Raw genomic sequence first — 20,568 nt, forward strand, 5'->3', positions numbered from 1 at the left:
TCAACAGTACAGTAAAAACACCATCTTCCAGGTAAGTACAATATTTTCATGCTTTCATTCCTAAGCTTTAGGTCCATGAATTAACCTATCAATTAAATTTGTTAAATGACAAATTCTTACAGGGATCTTTAAAGCAACCAGAATTCATGGTGCTTTCTAATGGGCTTCTGATACACTTTAGGGAAAGGAAAACAAGGCCCACGCATCTACAATATCATACCTGTCCGTGTTCTACAGAATCTGTTCCTTTCCCTTAGTATCAATAGCAAGTATACCTTTCCTGAGAAGGTTACATCCTAAAAAATCCTATGGGACAATTCTGCTCCATCACATAGGGTCACTAAGAGTTGAAAAGCGACAACGGCACCCAACAACAACAACACACCTTTTTAAAGATTTTATATAGTGTAGGAGGGGTCTAAAATGTTAGACATGGAAAAAACATTGAAGATCGATTATGTAATCGCTTCAAAAAATAGAGATGAAATGACTTGTTCAGGGCATTAAGCTGGTTTAGTTACGGTTGGATCCACAACTTAGGTTCAGATCCCAATTCTATGACTTAATACTTTGGAATAATTATTTAACCCCTCTATGCTTTGGTTTTCTCATCTATGAAAAACAGAAATTGTTACAGGTGATTATTATGGGCATGAGAATGAAATAAAATCAAGATTATGTAACACTTGGGACAGTGCCTGACCCACAGCGAGCACTCAGAACATGAGTTATTGGTATTTTATGTCTTCCTGATTCTCAGTCCAGCTTTCTTTTCATCATATGCCAGCTCCTGTTCCATAAAAATATTCTTTATATGCTATTTATAAGTGCCTTAGTTTAAAAAAAAAATTAAGTTGCATTATATGTAATTTTATTTATTCATATTTGATATACCTTGAGATAAAAAGACCAGAAAAAAGGAAAAAAAAAAAAATTCTGGACAACTCTTCAAAACCCATATTTTAAAGGGATTAAAAAAAGTTAAGTCTTCAAGAGTTAATTACCTTCTTTTATCCTCCATATCCCCAAGAATGAAAAAGGACAAAAGAAATGAGTGCTTGGTAAACAGGGTTTCAAAATCCCAATTAGAGAACTGGCAGTGCTTGGCAATAAGCAAGAAGAATAAAGTTGGAGTTACCAGTCTGTAAGTAATGAAAAAAGATACCGTTTGAATATTAGTGAAGGTAGGTTAGGAGAAGAGCTTTTACATTTGAGCTACACGGATATAAAAAAAACATCCTCAGGCTAATAGTTATGAAATAATCATAGATGTTAAGACAGACAGCAACCTTTCTAGAAATTTAGAAGGTAGGAGAAGGGAGTAGGTAATTTTTAAAGTCCCTTTTCATCTTTATAAAATAATTACATCATCAAAAAACATTAAACAGACACGGTTTCTGCCACCTAAGAGCTTAGACTAAACAAGCTTTAACTAAAACTTACTGAATAGCCATTACATTATGTACCAGACTCTGAAAAGCAAAAATGACCACCACCGGGCTTGTCTTTTTTTTTTTTTTTTAACCCTATTTATGCTAATTTGGGCAAGTGATTTTTTCTACAACCTAGTTTCACTGGGGAAATACTATATTGAGAATGTTTGCAGGATTTCTAAGTAATGGCAAAACAGCAGTGAATAAAAAAGAGGAAAGGAAAAAAGCTAGTAAGTCTTCAAAAAATTTAAGACAATGAATAGAAAAATGCTGTGCAAATCTAGAAAAATAAAGTTTATCTAGGATGGGGAGGCTGCGGAAAGGGGTGCAAGGTATCAGGGTAAACTAGGGAGCTTTTTACACAATACACATGTTCATACCATCCTCAATCTGAGTTATAATTTCCAAAGTGAAAATATATATGTGTGTATATAAACTCTCAGGTAGATACGAAATTAAGGTCTCTCTTAATTCTCCCCATTGCCATTTGGGAACAATGAACTAAAGACTTATCATTGATATTAACAGGGGAAGATAATTAAAAAACACAAAATAATTTTGTTCTTGGACAAAGCAGGGATATAATGAATACAAACTGCTCAGTGGAACTAAGACAAGAACATAATTATCCAAAGAACTACTACAAGAAAAAGAAAAGAAGGAGGAAACAGGAGGGAAAGGTGTTTTTTTTGGTTCCTTGAAAAATGACTCAGAAAGAAGGTAACCATGTATCACATAGGAAAAAAAGCCATCAACAAACACACAATTTCTGTGCACATAACAATGATACATTCTAAAGCACAATCCTTGCTCATTTTGAACAACCTAAGATAACAGACAACACAGAAAACACAGCAGGACATACGCAAACACCAAGAAATTTTCACATGGTTCTCAAACTTTAAAGAGCTTTTTATAGTATTTGTATTGGGAGTGCAGTATGAATAAGGTCGAGAAAATAAAAAGATTATGGGAAGAGAAGACAAAGGGGATGACATGAAAACAAGAAAGGAGAGGGATTTTATTTGGGAAGCTTTAGAAAGGAGTCTATGCCCCACAATCTCTTCAGACTGTCCATCTACGATCTGCTCAATACTTCTATGGGTAATACAGACAGATGTAGGTGAAGGTAACAGGCACAAATCAGGTATGGGATGAGGCCAACCTAACTATGTCCTCACTGCTTTGGTGTGCAGTTAATATATACGAGACTACTGTTGCTACCAAATCAAAACAATCTAAAAATTTCACCAGGCATATACTGAAGGGCACAGTCTCCTCCGAGAAGAGTACAGCATAAAGCCCAAGAAAGATGTCACCAGAAGACAATATATCCAGAAAATTATCAAAATCTATGATTAAAGATTTTGGTACAGGAATTTGTTAATACCAGAGTTCAGGAAATACAATCATCAGCACCACTATTTATTAAGTGCTTTTTTGATGCCAGAAGCCATGGTAAGCAATTTATATGTGTTACTATCACATTTAATCAACACAATCACCCTATGAGGTAGTTATTACCCACATTTTTAGATGAGGGAACCAAAGTTTACAAGGAGGTGATCTGCCCAGTCACACAGCTGGTGAGTACAATTGTAGAGGCAGGGAATGAGGCCAGGTTTGATACTAAAGCCTGTGCTTTTAAACATTGAGCTAAACAATAGCTGAAGCTTATGCAAGAATTTAAATTTCAAAATAGGAAGTACTTGAGAATGTTTAGGGTGTAACACAACAAAATGCACCCAAAGTTTCAAATATATAAGAACACCAAAAAGATGCAAAAATTTTTAGCAATACCACTGAGTAAGTATAGGTAAAAGCATACAATTAAATACCTTAGTTATACACTGCCGGTGAGTTGGAAAGTATATGACAGAATATAATTTAAAAAGTCTACCCAAGAACTATCATTGATAAGTTTCAGATATGAACAAAGTTTGATCAAGGGTACCAACGACAATAAAAATAATAGAGAGTTATTCCAGAGAGTTGAAGGAGGAAGGTGCAGACATCAGCTTGATTCTTTCATGCTGAAGTAGAAAATATAAAAGAGAAGTAGAGGCTCATCCAATATTCCCAAATATTCAAGAATAATTCTCCCTGATCTGTTGGTTGGTAGGGCTGCCAGCACCATTACTTTCCTTGGCAATTCACAGACGAATGAACAAAAATGAGGGACTTGAGTCTTTAGACACGAGCCCACAACCAATGGGCATATGCTTGGGGTCCTGCACTACACGAAGCAGGGCCACTGTGCCTCCATGATTTTTAAATGAGGCCACAATTTACAGGACACAATCAGATATTCCTGTCGTTAACTATGATAAGTACAAAGTAAGGAATCAAAAGTTCCAAGGTTCTGGATCTCAGGCTTCTAAATTAAGACAACCAAACGTACATGACCTTATCCCAACCTGCGAGCCTATACAAACTGGGATATTCTGCTTGAAATATATAGGATATAAGCATCAAAAAGAGAAGGACAATAAAACTATTTGTAAAGGTAGGCCGTTCCCCTTATACTGTACAAAGGTAGTATCTGAAGACAGAAATTACAGAACTGAAAAAGGTAGTGGAGCAAGACAATGTCCCCTTCTACCCCCCCAATCATATAAGAGGAAAATAAATAATTTAGAGACTACCCAGGAAAATAAGGATTTTTCATGAAATGTCATCCATGAAATGGCATTCTAAGTTCTTCAAATGCAGGAAGGGATCATTTTTGCACCTGTGTAGAAAAAAGTGACTTACATACGTGGGTGCTCAAAAAATGTTATTAACAACACAAGGGCATACTAATAAACTTTCATAGTAAAATGCAGGACAGCTGTGTATTATAAAATAAGAAATGTTTCTTGGAAGCACAATTAACTCAGAAAATTAACAGATTCGGAAAGCTGGCAATGATATTAAGTTAAATATCTTTTATTTGAAGTAGAGTCAAAGGACGTAAAGCAGATGATTAAACAGTAAAAAGCACTGTTCTTCTAAGGATGCAGACAAATAAAGGGAGAGACTGAAAATAAACAGTGAAGGTTAACAATAAGTAGAACACGATGCTAAGGAATTTAGATGATTATCTATAATGGGTCTGAAGAGGTAACTATAGAAAAATATTAACTTGAAAAACTTGAAAAAAGAAATGTACAAAGACAGCAATCAAAAGAAAAAATATGAATACAAAATTACCACCTTGAACTCAACATAGCATGAAAATTTTCCATATGTGCTTTTAATCAAGGAGGCCGACAAGAGTATGTGCACGGCCCAGCATATAAGCACCCCTGGGAACATCCAAAGCTTTTGGTGGTCAGAAGAATCATATTCCTAGGAACGGAAAGGGGTTTCTCATAATGCTCAGGGCTACAATCACAGAAAGCTATCCTTAAGAATGCGTGGGATTCACTTCTAAGTTTCAGTTTGCTCATTATACTAAAAATAGCACTGATAAGAAAGTACAATGACCAAAGGAACATCTACTGAGTCTCTACACTTCTGAGATCTGAACTGAGACTATCATCTAACGGGAGTAGGCAATCGGTGAAGCAGAAGCTCCAATAGATGGGCTGGGGGAATAAAAGAGGCCTTACTGGAGAACTAGGTTACATGGAAACAAGAAAACACAGGCTGCCAAGTGTGTTCTCTTTGCTGAGATTAACAAATATTAAAACAACCTAAGAAAATATAAACACACAAAGTAAAAGCTGTCTCAAACTGAAAGGTATACAAAGAAGCAAAGAGGAATGCTATTCCTTGCTACGTTAAAGAAAAAAAAAGGTACTAGAATAATGCATAGAAAGAAAACCAAATGCTTCCCATTGGGTTCCCAATTGCCATTACAAATGATCCGACTGTGTTCCCTTTGGCCTTGAGGAACCCCAAACCTACCATGTGGTAATGTGATGTTTGCACCGTCAATGATTGCTTGCGCCAGTTCATGATCGTTACTCTCAAAAGCATGTGCTGCAGCCTTCAAGGCATCCCAGATCTCTTTGCGGCCTTCAAAAGCTGGTGCAGTATCCCAAAATTCATCCCTCTTGCTGCGCAGTTGTCCATCTGTCATAGGATAATCGCTTTTCCATTTTGGTTTCTCCTTTTTCAAAGGCTGGTTACGACCTAAAGCAACTGAATAGAAAAATAAAAGACTGACATCAAAACTAAAATTTATAAAAGCACCATCAAAAGGTATCTGGCCATCCCTCTTTTTGATTCTTTCATCCAAATTCCAGCTAGAAGTTTGCCTGTTAGCTAATTCCTGGGTTCTGAAATTCCCCTAACCTATTTTGGAACTACAAAAGCAAATGGAGACATTAGATGACTACCCAAAGCTTCCAAAAGCAAGTTAGTAGCTCTTTTCAACTCAGTACACTTTCTCCAAAGGATGTTTTTAAAAATTACCTAGAAGAAAGAGTAAAAAACTGTTTCATCAGACTATACGGGCGGGATATAAAAACAGTCAAACCAAAACCCAAATCCATTGCCATTTAGTCAATTCTGACTCATAGCAACCCTATAGGACAGAGTAGAACTGCCCCATAGGGTTTCCCAGGCTGTAATTTTTACAGAAGCAGACCGCCGCATCTTTCTTACACAGACTGGTCCCAGCCGTTCGAACTGCTGACCTTTCAGTTAGAAGCTGAGCGCTTAACCATTGCGTCACCAAGGCTCCTTAAAAATAGTCAAGGAATTTCATAAAAGAGAATCAAGATACATAGGAAGAACCAAATGGCAATGGTAGCTTGACTCTCGGATCTTTGGGCACATTAAGTCAGGAAGCAGGAATTGAGAAACTTTATAAAGAAGCAAGAGACTGCTTTGCAGTACCAGGAGATTAACAGCCGAACCACCTGAAAAAACCTAATCATAGGAACGTTTCCTCACATTCCCTTCTCTGAACTTCAGTTAAAGGACTGTGAATGCCGTTCTCTGGAACTCAAACAGGTGGTAATCTAGAAAGCGGTGGAGGAGACGGGTAGAGCCAGTGGCTCAATCTCTGCAGGAACTAGGACTGGGTCAGATGATCCAGATCCTTGGCCAAGGGATACACTCCCAACCACCAGCAGCAGCAAAACAATACTCTGGTTTCAATCCAAGAGAAGAAAAAAAAGAGCAAGAGTCCACTCCTTTTTGTTTAGGTGGCAATATCTCTCTTTAGAGAATGTTACAAGCAGCAGTTCTAGAACAATCCTAATGCAGCTTCTTTGCACCCAGATACTTAACCTGGTATATGCTCATCTGTTTCTATGAGTCATACGGACATACAGCCATTCTTGTCTAAGGCTCTGCAGAACTCAGACACAGAGCCATAATAGTTTGATAGATGAGAGAAGAGGTAAAAAGAAAATAGAGGCATGATGAAAAGGTAAGACTGCTGGGTAAGAGTAGGTGGGAAACAAATGACAGAGTAGGTGGGAAGTAGAGAGTGTGTCAAAATTCAATGTTCTATATTTAATAGGAAAAATGCTAATTTAAGAGACATTACTCTCAAAATGGTTCTAAAGTATCCATGCAATTAACCACTCCCCCAATGGCCTAGGGCCAAACGAAATCTGGGCTATGCGTAACAGAAAATGAAACAAAACGACTCTAGCCTGCAGGCAATCTCTATACCCTATACCAGGATGACAGGACCAACTAATGCTGCAAAGGGTATTTGGTTATACCCCTGGATTAAACCAGGCTCTCTCCACCCAATCTGATCACTTGATCTAAAGGCGGCAGGTGTCTTCCATCCTCTCACCTTCAGGGTGGCACACCATGCCATCACCAGCTGATTTTCTCTTCAAAACACTCAGCATTTTGGCTCACTGCTTGACCCTCTAAATTGTCCTAGTGAAATCCAAACCAACTGAGTTCTAAAAGGGTGTGGACAGGAGAGTAGGAAAACAGACTATTTAGCAGCAGAGCTAGAAATGGAATCCAAGTCTTATTTAATCAACAAGTATTTCCTGAGAGTCTACGAAGGGTAACGTACAGACATCTGTATCAGGTTTAATTCATAAGTGAGAGACGCAATTGATACTGATGACTTTCCCTACATCTTCCAAATAATATAGATGTATGCAGGTAAGGCATTATTCTCCAAGAAGTGTTCACACTACGTCAGAAAATCACAATTCACCCACTGATTCCACCAACCAGATGAAATGAGAGTTAAATTTTATTTTCTGCTAGATTAACCTTTAGATGAGTACAACACCGTTCAGTTTAACGAGCAGGGTGTGGAAGACAGGACACAATAGGTAGGCAGACTCATTAAGACAGCTATTTGAGTAAAGGTTCAGGTCTACCTCAGTAGTTTCAGAGAACTGTCTATCCTTAAATCCTAGAAGGTGAAAAAGAAATGTAATACATGTACCACACAGAAAATTTGGTATAATTTTTCCCATCACTGTAAGAGAATCACAAAGCAAAGGCAAAAACAATGACGACAACAAAAATTTCCAATCTCAGTACCTAAAACTGAAGTAACTGAGAGAGGTCCTTAAGGAGAGGAACTGAACAGGAAAACAATCTTGTAATAAAGGCTGAAAATACTTTGGAAAAAGTAAAGACACTTTCCTTACAAGTACAGAGTTGCTTTATTTCATCTCCCTTCAATCTGCAGCAGGCATTAAGAACAAAGTTTCACAAAAAGGACAGATGATACATTATGCTGCTTGATGATAACCATCATTCCAAATGCATTTTCAAATCTATATGCTGTCAAAATTTCGAAAGTAATTGCTTTGTACAAAAGTAAATAAGACTAAGCAAATGCTTGTGACATGAAGGAAGCTTATTCTTGCTCCTAAATCTCTATTCTGTTCCCTATAATACAAACATATGTAATACAAAATATATCTGCTTATGTCATTTATTAAATTAAATATTTTGCAACATAAAATACCATTTTAGGGATATCAGTAAGCAGTACAAAATTTCCTCTACAGAATCTGAAGTTAAAAGCTTCATGCCAAACAAAGTAAATGCAGTTAACTGCCTCGCTCATCTTTGTTACATAAACAATTAACTGGGGAAAACTGAGCATTTAGTAAAAGCATTTGAACTATCCTCTTGTGAAAATATGAAAGCATTTAGGGTTGCTAGGAGGATTTAATAAGTTAATATTTGTAAAGCACTTACAATAACAACCAGTATAAAACGACAAATAAAAAAATTTTTTTACAAATAAGTACTGGTTAAATAAATAAAAATAAATTTAGAAGTATTGTAGGAAATAAGGAAACACTGGCAGCATAGTGGTTAAGTGCTAACCAAAGCGCTGGCAGTTCGAATCCACCAGGCGCTCCCTGGAAACTGTATGGGCCAGTTCTACTCTGTCCTACAGGGTCGCTATGAATCAGAATTGACTTGACAACAATGAGTTTGGTTTTTTTGTTTTGTTTTAAATATACGAAATAAAAAATCTTTAAACATTTTTGTAAAAATATATAGGCTGTCTTTTTTTTTTTGGTAATTTCTGAACAGAACCTGACACTCCAAGAATTTAGCACAGAGTCCCTTCTTTAAAGCTGTAATTGCCCTGTACTTTCTGTGTATTTTTCAGAGTATATTTTCTAGGAATTTGCTCACCAAATCTTGTCCTTGTATTTTAGGAGGTACTACAAACCTACATTTCTGAAAATACTTGGACACAGAAATCAGCCTAGTAGTTAAACTGTTACGTCTGCACTGAGTCAACCATTTTCAATTACGAAGAAAAAAGATGTGAGATATTAACTGAATTTTATTTCATGCTCCTAAATGTTCACATTTATCTGTTTTGTACATCTTCTGCCTCTTGATACCAAGAAACAGATGCTCAGTACCATTCACAGTATCTGGGACTAAGTATTACACTCCAGCAATGAAAGAATTTAAAGATAGGAAATATCCTTTAATTCCTAAATTTGTCTAAATCTTTAAACTGCAGGCAACCAACCATCCTTAGTTTTCTTTCATGATTTAACATACAAGAAACAGCTAATAAAGTAATCTAAAATTTAAAATAATATAAAGCAATCTAAGTAATTTCATAAAGGTTACTGAAGAGTATAGTTTCTTCAGAAGGCTATACCTTTTTTTTTTTCTATCAATCCACATTTACTATTTTTAAAACCTTGCCTAAAACTTATCTTCTTCTCAGAACCCTCTTAATCACATCCATCTACTCCTTATCTTTTCTTTCTTTATAACCTTTCAACACTTCTTCCTACAATAGAGCTGATATATAGCAAATTCAAGCAAGGTTTGCTTCTCTGAGCTAAACAGCAAAATCTTAACTATTTTTACTCTATGATTGAATGCATTTTACCAAAAGCTCATTGGGACATTTTCCTAATAAGAAACGATTTCCACAATGAAAAATGATTGTAGTTGTCTTCTTGTTTTTGGTTTCTCTTCGAAAACCCTGATTTAATGCAGGCACTTTTCAAATGAAGAGAGGCCAAAATCCATATAACGGATAAATACAAATATGACCCCAGCAGTAACAGCTTTTTTAATAGATTGAAAACTGGAATCGTTAGCTTCCCTAATAGCCTGAGGAAAAAAATGAACATTTAAAGAGATCACGATCGATCAAAGGACAAAATGTTGTTTCAAAGGATTCTGAAGACTTTAAGGCAGCGAGGGACAGGATTGGGATAATGCTCCTACATCAGACTGATCACATAAGAGGCTTAGGGTCATGAAATTGTAGGGAGAATTTTTCTGTCGCTCCCAAGTTAAAAGTAGATCATACAAAAGCCTTCCATAACAGATTGTGCTAACCTAAAAGAATACTCACAAAATATTTTATTCTCACATAAACTTAGAATACACTATATACATACGTGGAAACCCTGGTGGCAGCTCTACTCTGTCCTATAGGGTCACTGAGTCGGAATTGACTCAGGGCAACGAGTTTGGTTTTTTGGTTTTTATATACATACTTGGGCTAAGAAATTTGTCTTTTACATACCAAATCAGTAACAAAGATTCACTCTGAATAAAGTATGGGTTGTTTTTCTAGTAGTACTGATCAATCTTTCTTGGGCTTCATTATGGCCAGTAGATATTCAGTCCAGGATTGGACAAAGAAAAACTAACAGCAGCACCAGCTTCCCAGCCCCGTCCAATCTACTACCTCATCCATTTCTTGGGAGGCACAAAGCTCACCAAAGAGGAACCCCATAAAGCAGGGGGAGGTGCAGTTTTCTGGTCTGTTAGCTTCAACTTCTAAGTATTTAGCATCTATTACAGATAAGGCAGTAAAAATCGCACATATACATACCCATCTAGGTAACTCAAATACACTGTTTTTGATGCAATTGTTTTATAATAAAATACAAATGAGAACTTTTATCATGCTTATACCCTAAAGCTCATAAAAATTAAACAATGAAAGCATACTTTTATAGGCATATATAAAATTTCTAATGCTGTTTGAGGTAAGTGCACTGAGGAAGAAAAGTCCACATAATGATGACCTCATAGCCGCTTCCTCAGAGTATAAGAAACCTATTTACCAATGACTTGAACACACAAACTGGCAACAGAAAAGCCTACCTGCAACATAGTATGCTCAAGGACTTTTCTTAATGGGCAAATCTTATTAAAAGTTTTACAAAACCATACATTTAAATCTCACTTAAAAATGTTTTAAGAATAAAATTATTTAAAATTGGGACAATAATATGGTCACATAACAACAGAGCACAGCTTTTAAGTAATACATTAAACTCTCAGATGACTCATTGAGGGAGGGGGCCATGGCATTATCTAGAGTCATATTCTTTGGAATGAAAGCACCTTTTTTTCTCTTAATTCATGGATAGTTGGGGGGAGAAAGGGCACACAAATCAAGATGTGTACTATCTCCACTACTATTTAACACTGTATTGAAGGCGTCAGCCGACACAATCAGAACAAAATTAGAGTGTAGGAATCAAAAAGAAAGATGTAAAACTATCTAATTGCAGAGAACACAATAGTGTAATTGGAAAATGCAAGAAAATCAATGCTAAAATTAAGTAAGAGACTTAAATATGGTAGCAGAATCAAATATAAGCTTTCTGGTGGCACAAGCAGTTTGCACTCAACTACTAACATACTAACACAATTTTTACTAACATAAAGGCTGGCAGTTCAAACCCTCTCAGTGGTGCTGCAGAGGAGAGGTCTGGAGATCTGCTTTCATAAAGAAATCTCTAAGCAGTAGTTCTACTCTGTAATACATGGGGTCACCATTAATCAGAATTGACCTGACTTGACAGCAACGGGTTTGTTTTCTGTATATACATGAAATAATCAACTAGAAGATATAATGAAAGAGAAAAGATAAAACACTTGGAAGAAACTTAAAGACATATGAAACACCTATATCAGGAAAAAAAAAATTAAATCCCAAAATACAAAAAGCAGATTTGAATAAAAGACATTTCTTGTTCTTGAACTGGAAAATTCCACACATCATAAAGATGTCAATTCTGCCCACGTTAATATCTATACCTAATGTAATTTCAATTAAAAAAAATTCTTTTCTGAAACTAGATGAGTTGACTCAAATTCATGTAGAGTTGATCATCTCAAGCGATGCAGAAAAAGCATTCAACAAAGTCCAACACCCATTTCTGATAAAAACTCTCAACAGGTATAGAAGGGAAATTCCTCAACATAATAAAGGGCATCTACACAAAACCAGGAAACCCTGGTGGCATAGCGGTTAAGAGCTACCGCTGATAATCAAAAGGTTGGCAGTTCACATCTACCAGGTGCTCCTAGGAAAACTCTCTGTGGCAGTTCTACTCTGTCCTATAGAGTCACTATGAGTCGGAATTAACTCAATGGCAATGGGTTTGGTTTTTTGATTTACACAAAACTAACAGCCAACATCATTCTTAATGGAGTAAGGCTGAAAATATTTCACTTGGGAGCAGGAACAATACAAGGATGCCTTTATCACCACACCTATTTAACATTGTGTTGGAAGTCCTAACTAGAGCAGTAGGGCAGGAAAAAGAAATAAAGGGCATCCAAATTGGTAATGAAGTAAAACTTCATTACTTGCAGATGATACAATACTATAGACAGAAAACCCAAAAGACTCCATGAGAAAACCACTGGAACTAACAGAAAGATCCAGCAAAGTAGCACGAAACAAGATACACATAAAAAATTAGTTGGATTCCTATACACCAATAAAGAGAACGGCGAAAAGGAAATCAGGAAAACAATACCATTTATAATAGCCCTAAAAAAATAAAATACTTAGGAATAAATATTACTACAAAACACTACTGCAAGAAACCAAAAGAGATCTACATAAACGGAAAAACACACCATGCTCACAGATGGGTAGATTTAACATTGTGAAAATGTCAATTCTACCAAAGCAATCTACAAATACAATGCAATCCTAATGCAAATACCAACAGCATTCTTTAAAGAGATGGAAAAACTAATCATTAATTTTATATGGAAAGGGAAGAGGCCCCAGATAAATAAAGCCCTATTGTAAGATGAAGAAAAAGTAGGAGGATTCGCACTACCTGACCTCAGAATCTACTATACAGCTATGGTAGTCAAAACAGCCTGGTATTGGTACAATGACAGATACATTGACCAATGGAACAGAGTTGAGAACCCAGATGTACATCCATCTACTTCTGGTCACCTGATCTTTGACAAGGGCCCAAAGTCCACCAAATGGGGAAAAGACAGTCTTTTTAACAAATGGTGTGGGCACAACTGGATGTCCATCTGCAAAAAAAATTATACAGGGCCCATACCTCACACCATACACAAAAGCTAATTCAAAATGGATCAAAGACCTAAATATAAAACACAAAACTGTGAAGATCCTAGAAGAAAAAACAGGATCAACGCTAGAGGGCCTGGTACGTAGCATTAACAGGATAATACAAACCGTAACTAACAACACACAAACTCCAGAAGATAAGCTAGATAACTGGGATCTTCTGAAAACTAAACACTTAAATGCTAATCAAAAAAACTTCACTAAAAGAGAAAAAAGAGAATCTATAGACTGGGGAAAAATTTTTGGCTATGGCAAATCTGACAAAGGTCTAATCTCTAAAACCTACAGGAAAATCCAACACCTCTATAACAAAAAGACAAATAATCCCATTTAAAAATGGGCAAAGGATAACAGACACTTCACCAAGGAAGACATTTAAGCGGCTAATAGACACATGAGGAAATGCTCACCATCACTAGCCATTAAGAGAAATGGGAATCAAAACCAATGAGATACATCTCACCCCACCATTACTGGCACAAAACAAAACAAAACAAACCCCACAAATGTTGGAGAGGCTGCGGAGCAACTAGAACTGTTATGCACTGCTGGTGGGAACGTGAAACGGTACAACCATTTTGAAAAACGATATGGCGCTTCCTTAGAAAGCTAGAAATAGAAATGCCGTATGATCCAGAAATCCCATTCCTAGGAATATATCCTAGAGAAATAACAGCCATCACATGAATAGACATATGCATATCCATGTTCATTGCAGCACTGTTCCCGATAGCAAAAACGTAGAAAACAGATGCCCATCAACACATGAATGGATAAACAAACTATGGTACATACAAACAGTGGAGTACTACACAATGAAAAAGAATGGTGATGAATCTGTGAAGACTCTCATAAGGATGGCTGAGTGAAATAAGCCAATCACAAAAGGTCAAATATTGTATGAGACCACTACTGTAAAAACTGAAGAAGAGGTTTACACACAAAAAGAAACAATCTTCGATGGTTACGAGGGAGGGGAGGGGTGGTGATGGAAAACACTAAATAGACAATAGATAAGTGGTAACTTTGGTGAAGGGTAAGACAGTACACAATATTGGGGAGGCCAGCACAACTTACACAAGGCAAGGTTACAGAAGCTCCACAGACACATCCAAACTCCCTGACTGACCCAATTACTGGGCTGAGGGCTGTGGGGACTATGGTCTTGGGGAACATCTAGCTCAACTGGCGTAACACAGTTTATAAAGAAAATGTATTACATTCTACTTTGGTGAGTAGTGTCTAGGGTCTTAAAAGCTTGTGAGTGGCCATCTAAGATACTCAATTGGCCTTACTCCAGCAGGAGCAAGGAAGAATGAAAAAAGCCAAAGTACAAGGGAAAGATTAGTCCAAAGGACTACCACCACCAGACTCAGTCCAGAACAACTATATGGTGCCTAGCTACCAACATTGACTACTCTGACAGGGGTCACAATAGAGGGTCCGGGACAGAGCTGGAGAAAAATATAGAACAAAATTCTAACTCACAAAAAAAGACCAGACTTACTGGTCTGACAGAGACTGGAGAAAACCCCAAGAGTATGGCCCCCGGACATCCTTTTAGCTCAGTAATGAAGTCACTCCTGAGGTTCACCCTTCGGCCAAAGATCAGATAGACCCATAAAGCAAAAAGAAAGAACACAAATAGCACACCAGCCCAGGGGCAAGGACTAGAAGGCAGGAGGCGACAGGAAAGCTGGTAAAAGGGAACCCAAGGTAGAGAAGGGAGAGTGTTGACATGTTGTGAGATTGGTAACCAATGTCACAAAACAATGTGTACTAGTTGTTTAATGAGAAGCTATTTTGTTCTGTAAATGTTCATCCAAAGTATAATGTCATGGACTGAATTGTGTACCCCCAAAATATGTGTCATCTTGGTTAGGCCATGATTCCCAGTATTGTGGGGCTGTCCTCCATTTTGTGACTGTAATTTTATGTTAAAGTGGATTAGGGTAGGCTCTAACACCACCCTTACTCAGGTCACATTCCTGATCCAAAGAAAAGGGAGGTTTCCTGGGGTGTTGCCCGCACCACTTTTTATCTCTCAAGAGATGAAAAGGAAAGGGAAGTGGGCAGAGGGGGACCTTATACCACCAAGAAAGGAGTGCCGGGAGCAGAGCACGTCCTTTGGACCTGAGGTTCCCGAGCTGAGATGCTCCCAGACCAAGAGAAGACTGATGACAACGGCCTTCCTCCAGAGCCAACAGAGAGAGAAAGCCTTCCCCTGGAGCCAGCACCCTGAATTCGGACTTTTAGCCTACTGGACTGTGAGAGAATAAACTTCTCTTTGTTAAAGCCATTCACTTGTGGTATTTCTATCACAGTAGCACTATATGACTGAGACATACAATAATAAAAAATAAATTAAAAAAATTGTTTTTAAACAACAACAAAAAAAATGTAGAGAAGCAAACAAGAATAGTTAAGAATAGGACAGTATCTTTGGAAACCATATATCCAATAAGAATCTAATAACTGAAATATATATAAAATTTCAACTTAACAATAAAAAGAAAAATAACCCAATCATAAAATGGGCAAAGGACTTAAATAAATTTCATCAAAGAAGCCATTCAAATGGCCACCAGACACATGAAAAGATGCTCAACGTTATTAGCCGTCAAAGAGATGTGAATCAAAACCACAATGAGATACCATTTCACTGAAGTTTCACTGGCTAATTTATAGAAGTGGATTGCTAGGCCTTTATCTTCCTAGTGTGTCTTGGTCTGGAAGCTCCACTGAAAGCTGTCCACCACAGGTGACCTTGCTGGTATTTGAAATATTATTGGCATAGCTTCCAACAACATTGTAACAAGGAAGCCACCACAGTACAACCGACAGATGGGTGGTGGTAGGATTCCCACAGGGAGGGAAATGTGGCAACATCTAACAAAATCACTATTTATTCACCCTTTGATCTAGCAAACCCAGTTCTAGGATTCCATCTTCAAAAATATACTTTCATAAATATGAAACATAAAAAGTTATTTCCTGCAGGCTTATTTGTAATTGGAAATAACCTAAATGTACTATGGTCCATTCATACAGTGAACTATAATGCAGCTGCCAAGAATGAGGAAGAGCCCTAGGGAATGATTCCCATGATATATGTAATATTTGAGGATATTGGATTAATGTAATTTCAGGATATATGTAAGTCAAATAAAAGCAATATACAGAACAGTGTGTATACAGTGGAACCTTTTTTTTTTTAAGAAAATCGGAGAGATAAGAATCTATGTATATATTCGGTTCTTAAAACAAAAACAAAAACAACACTGGAAGTATAAACCAGAAAAAAATAAAAACACTTATTTACAGGGGATATAGGTTGGAAGGGACAGGAATGGGAAGAGGGCTTCTGAGTACAGCTTTTTACACAAATTTGACTTTTGAAAAATTGTAAATATTCTTCATATTAAAAACACAAAATCAAAACCAAAAAGCAGAAAGAACCAAACCCTAAAACTTAACAGAGATAAATCTAACTGTACATCAAGGAAATAATATAACAAAGAATATAATTATTTCAAGTTAATTTTGAACATAATACACTGATAATACAACTTTAATAGGATAAATTCTAAGAAAAAAAATCAAAGACATCTTAAACTTCACTCAGTAGGTCAGAATACAAAAAATTATAATACTAAGTATTATAATTCAGAAATATTTGATGCTTACTGAGGATAAAGCAAACAAGGAACTATATTTATGCCAATAGTAACCAAGATTTTTAATGAAAGAGAAAACACAATTAAGAGAGAGAAAAAAAGTTAATTTTGAATTGGAAATATCAATATAAACTCATGATTTAAAGATAAAAGGTATTTTATAGCTCTGTTGACTAAAAGGGCTTAGAAACAATGACAACCAAGTAGCAATGAGCATACCTACCTCCCAGACCTTAGTTCTAAATACTATTTCCCATTAAAAAGAACCGGGGCTACTTAGAGAAATGACTAATTTCAAGTCCAGAGCAGAAAAAGTTAAAAGTGAACCTGGAATGCCTGGTTTTGTCAAGAGAACAAGAAAGTACTCAAAGACTAATGACAACTTATCAAAAGTACAGAGGAGACAGTTTATAAAAGACAACATCTGGATCATTTCTAACAATTAACAATGACTGAAACAGATTTTAATGTATTAAATAAAAATTCAAGAATCCCTAGTACTACTAAAAAGGGTATGGGAGAAGAAAGGCTTTTCATTACAGAAGAATGCCAGTAACAAAAGAAGAAAAAGAATGACAGATTTATAAAAATCACTCTTTTGCAACCCCAAATCTTATTCAGATAAAGAACGTCAATAGTTACTAAAGCATCATGGTTAACAAGATATTCAAGGTGTTAAGAGGATCACCCCATATACTACTTATTACAAAGGAGAAATTACACTGAAGATATCTGGCACTTATTACCTTAACCAAATGACCAAACTTAGCATCACAAAAAGTGGGATAAAATGACATTCTGTGCCTCATCACATGTTGTAATATGAAGTATTCTCGCCTCGAATCTAATTAAGCTTCTAAATCGAATTTCCTGTTTACAGAAAATACAAAGGATAAAAGAACAAGTTAAAATGTCTTTAGACATTGCAAAATGCCAAGTGGGTGGGGAGGCAAAAGTGTCCTTAGTTGAGAACCAGTGGTCTAGATCAAAAGTGACATAACTAAATGAAGCATATAAACCTTGATCGAACCCTGATTTTTTAAAAAATCAATTGAAGAAATATGAATAAGACTAGACAATAGATGTTATTTAATTTTCTTTGGTATGGTAATGGTGTTATAGTGATATAGGAAAACAATCTTATTCATAAAGGAGAGGCACGCTGAAGTTTCAGGAGCAAAGTGTCATGATATCTACAACTTTCAAATGGTTCAGCTATTAAAAGGGGAGTGTGTCTATACGTATATACGTAAGACAGACAAATATGAATATGGCAAAATGTTAACCACTACTGAATCTATATGGAAAGTACATGGGTGCTCACTGTACTGTTTATTCATGTTTGAATATTTTTCCAATAAAAAATTGGGGAAAACTCCTTGAAAAGTACCGTGTTTTTATACAAATACACTCATCGTATGTTTTTTGCAAATGGTGCAACCCCTGCATTATTTTCATAAGTGTGCTATACCAGTACTTTTTTACATGTTGCCTACTTCAATTTCAGTTATTTTTCTGTCTAGCAGATTTAATGTTACTGGGATAAAGCTGATCTGATGGAAACTTCATTTAAGGTAGGTATTTCCCTAAACCAAATGCGACCAATGGTGAACCGAATGGGCTTGTGACGGATATGGGACACCATGTTGAAACTAAAAAAGTATGAATGCACGAAGAACTAGAAATTATCAGGTAAGAAATGATCCTAGGGCTAGAACTACAAGAAAAAGGTGGTGTTTATATTTTATTGCTTCCATAAATCTTAAACTGAAGCCTAATTCTGATAACCAATGTCTTTGAAATCAACAAAAGTTACCAGAAGAAACTGTATATTCATCTTAAAATAAGCCATTTTAGTTTATTCGTTATCATCACCATCTGACTCCCAGAACCCTTCAGAGTCTGATCTCTTGTCACTATCATTACTGAAATATCTCAGAGCTGCCTGCAGACACTCTTCTGTGACTTCCGAACCGATATACATCATCATCATCCTTGCCTTCAGCATCTTCATCCTCGTCACCTGTATTCTGCTGGTACACAATTCCAGCCTTTCTGAAGCCACTGTGGATAGTTCCTGGAGTTATTTTCCCCCACGCAGAGGCCACCTACTTGCAGACTTCTGCAAACCTCACCTGCTTCAGTCATCCTGGTGGTGTGAACCCATGAATTGCAGACTTCATCCATATATCCCACTCTCTTCTCACAAAGTCTTGAACAGGTGATTGACTGCTATATCTAGTGGTTGCAGCTTGCAGGTAAGGCCACCAGGTATGACTGCTATATTTTGAATATATAATTTTGAATGTTTTTTTCTTTGTGAGCAGCCATGGCATTAAAAATTAGTAAAGATTTCTTCAAAAAGAATCACCCCTGCCTACAACATTTATCTACCCATACTTTCATAACATCACAGTCCATCTTTCCCTTCTTATTGCAGTAGTCCCTGAGGGATACATTCCCAGACCCCCGTGGATGCCTGAAACTGCCAATAGTACCAAATCCTATATATACTATGATTTGTCCTATACATACATACATAATACCTATGATAAAGTTTAATTTATAAATTAGGTAAAGTAAGAGATTAACAATAAATAATAATAAAAGATTATAATATACTGTAATAAAAGTTATGTGAGTGCGGTCCCCAGGTGGGATGGAGCAGGACTGCGTGAGATTTCATCACGCTATTCACTTACCATTTTTGCACCACAGTTGACCGCAGGTAACTGAAACTGCAGGAAGCTAAACTGTGGATAAGGGGAGACTACTGTACAATGAACAACCACACTGGTGGGCAGTTTTTCACAGGGCATCATAACGCTCTTAAAAATCACCATCGGCTTTCATTTCACCTCCCTCACAGTGCAACCAAGGACTGAAGCCATCAACTAATAGGTTTTTGTCAAGCAGACTAGCGAATTGAAGTCAGCCAGACACAGGGTTGGAAGAACAGAAATGTTTATTCAGTTTGCAAACTGGGAGACAGGCAGGGTCTCGTGACCTAAGGCTGCCAGCTCTCTGAAGCAGGGCAGATTTGCTCCTTTTACAGGGAGTGACATACATATGCATGAACAATGAGGGGAAGATCTTCAGTCTTGATGCATGCACAGTCTGTGTAATTTTAGTGAATGGGTTTTTGCACACAGCTCTAAAAATACTGCACACAGCCCTGAAAAAATGGTGACGGCTCACTACTGCCACCCCAGGAAGGTCATACAGTGAGTAGATTCGGAGTCAGCGCTCCTGTGCCTTGGCCTCTTGCCAGGAGAAAACAAGAAACCTGGGGATTTGACCAATCATGGTGAAGTGCTATAAAAGTAACAAAAATGTCACAAGAGTAGACTTTTCTGAAAAACAACTACTATGGGATGGTTAATAACCCTTAATAACCCTTTCATGACTGCCTACTTCAGGACTACAGTAGGCCAGCCCTCTCATGCGTGCCCAGCAGTTGTAATGGCGAGTTTTCATACCTGAAGCACCTACAGTCCTGGTGGCCGGAATGTCAAAAACATAGGAACCTCTTCGAGAGATGACAAAATTCAAATGTGATGTGTATAAGAAGCAAGGGTCTTTTTATATGCTCACAAGCATGTGACTAAGGTGACTTATGATCAAAGACATTTCTGCTAATAAGACAATCAGACTATATGCAGAACTAACATAA

General features: G+C 36.9%; 1 protein-coding gene across 3 annotated transcripts in view; it reads right to left on the bottom strand.

Annotated features, from left to right (window-relative positions):
* UBTD2 (ubiquitin domain containing 2) overlaps positions 1-20,568 on the bottom strand; it is a 67,428-nt gene that overhangs the window by 15,730 nt on the left and 31,130 nt on the right. For all 3 annotated transcript variants that reach the window (XM_049874322.1, XM_049874321.1, XM_049874320.1), the window contains one exon: positions 5,325-5,561. In XM_049874322.1, the coding sequence (XP_049730279.1) occupies positions 5,325-5,561 (237 nt within the window). The remainder of the gene's footprint in view (positions 1-5,324; positions 5,562-20,568) is intronic.

This window comes from Elephas maximus, chromosome 2, assembly GCF_024166365.1.
Source record: "Elephas maximus indicus isolate mEleMax1 chromosome 2, mEleMax1 primary haplotype, whole genome shotgun sequence".
NCBI lineage: Eukaryota > Metazoa > Chordata > Mammalia > Proboscidea > Elephantidae > Elephas > Elephas maximus.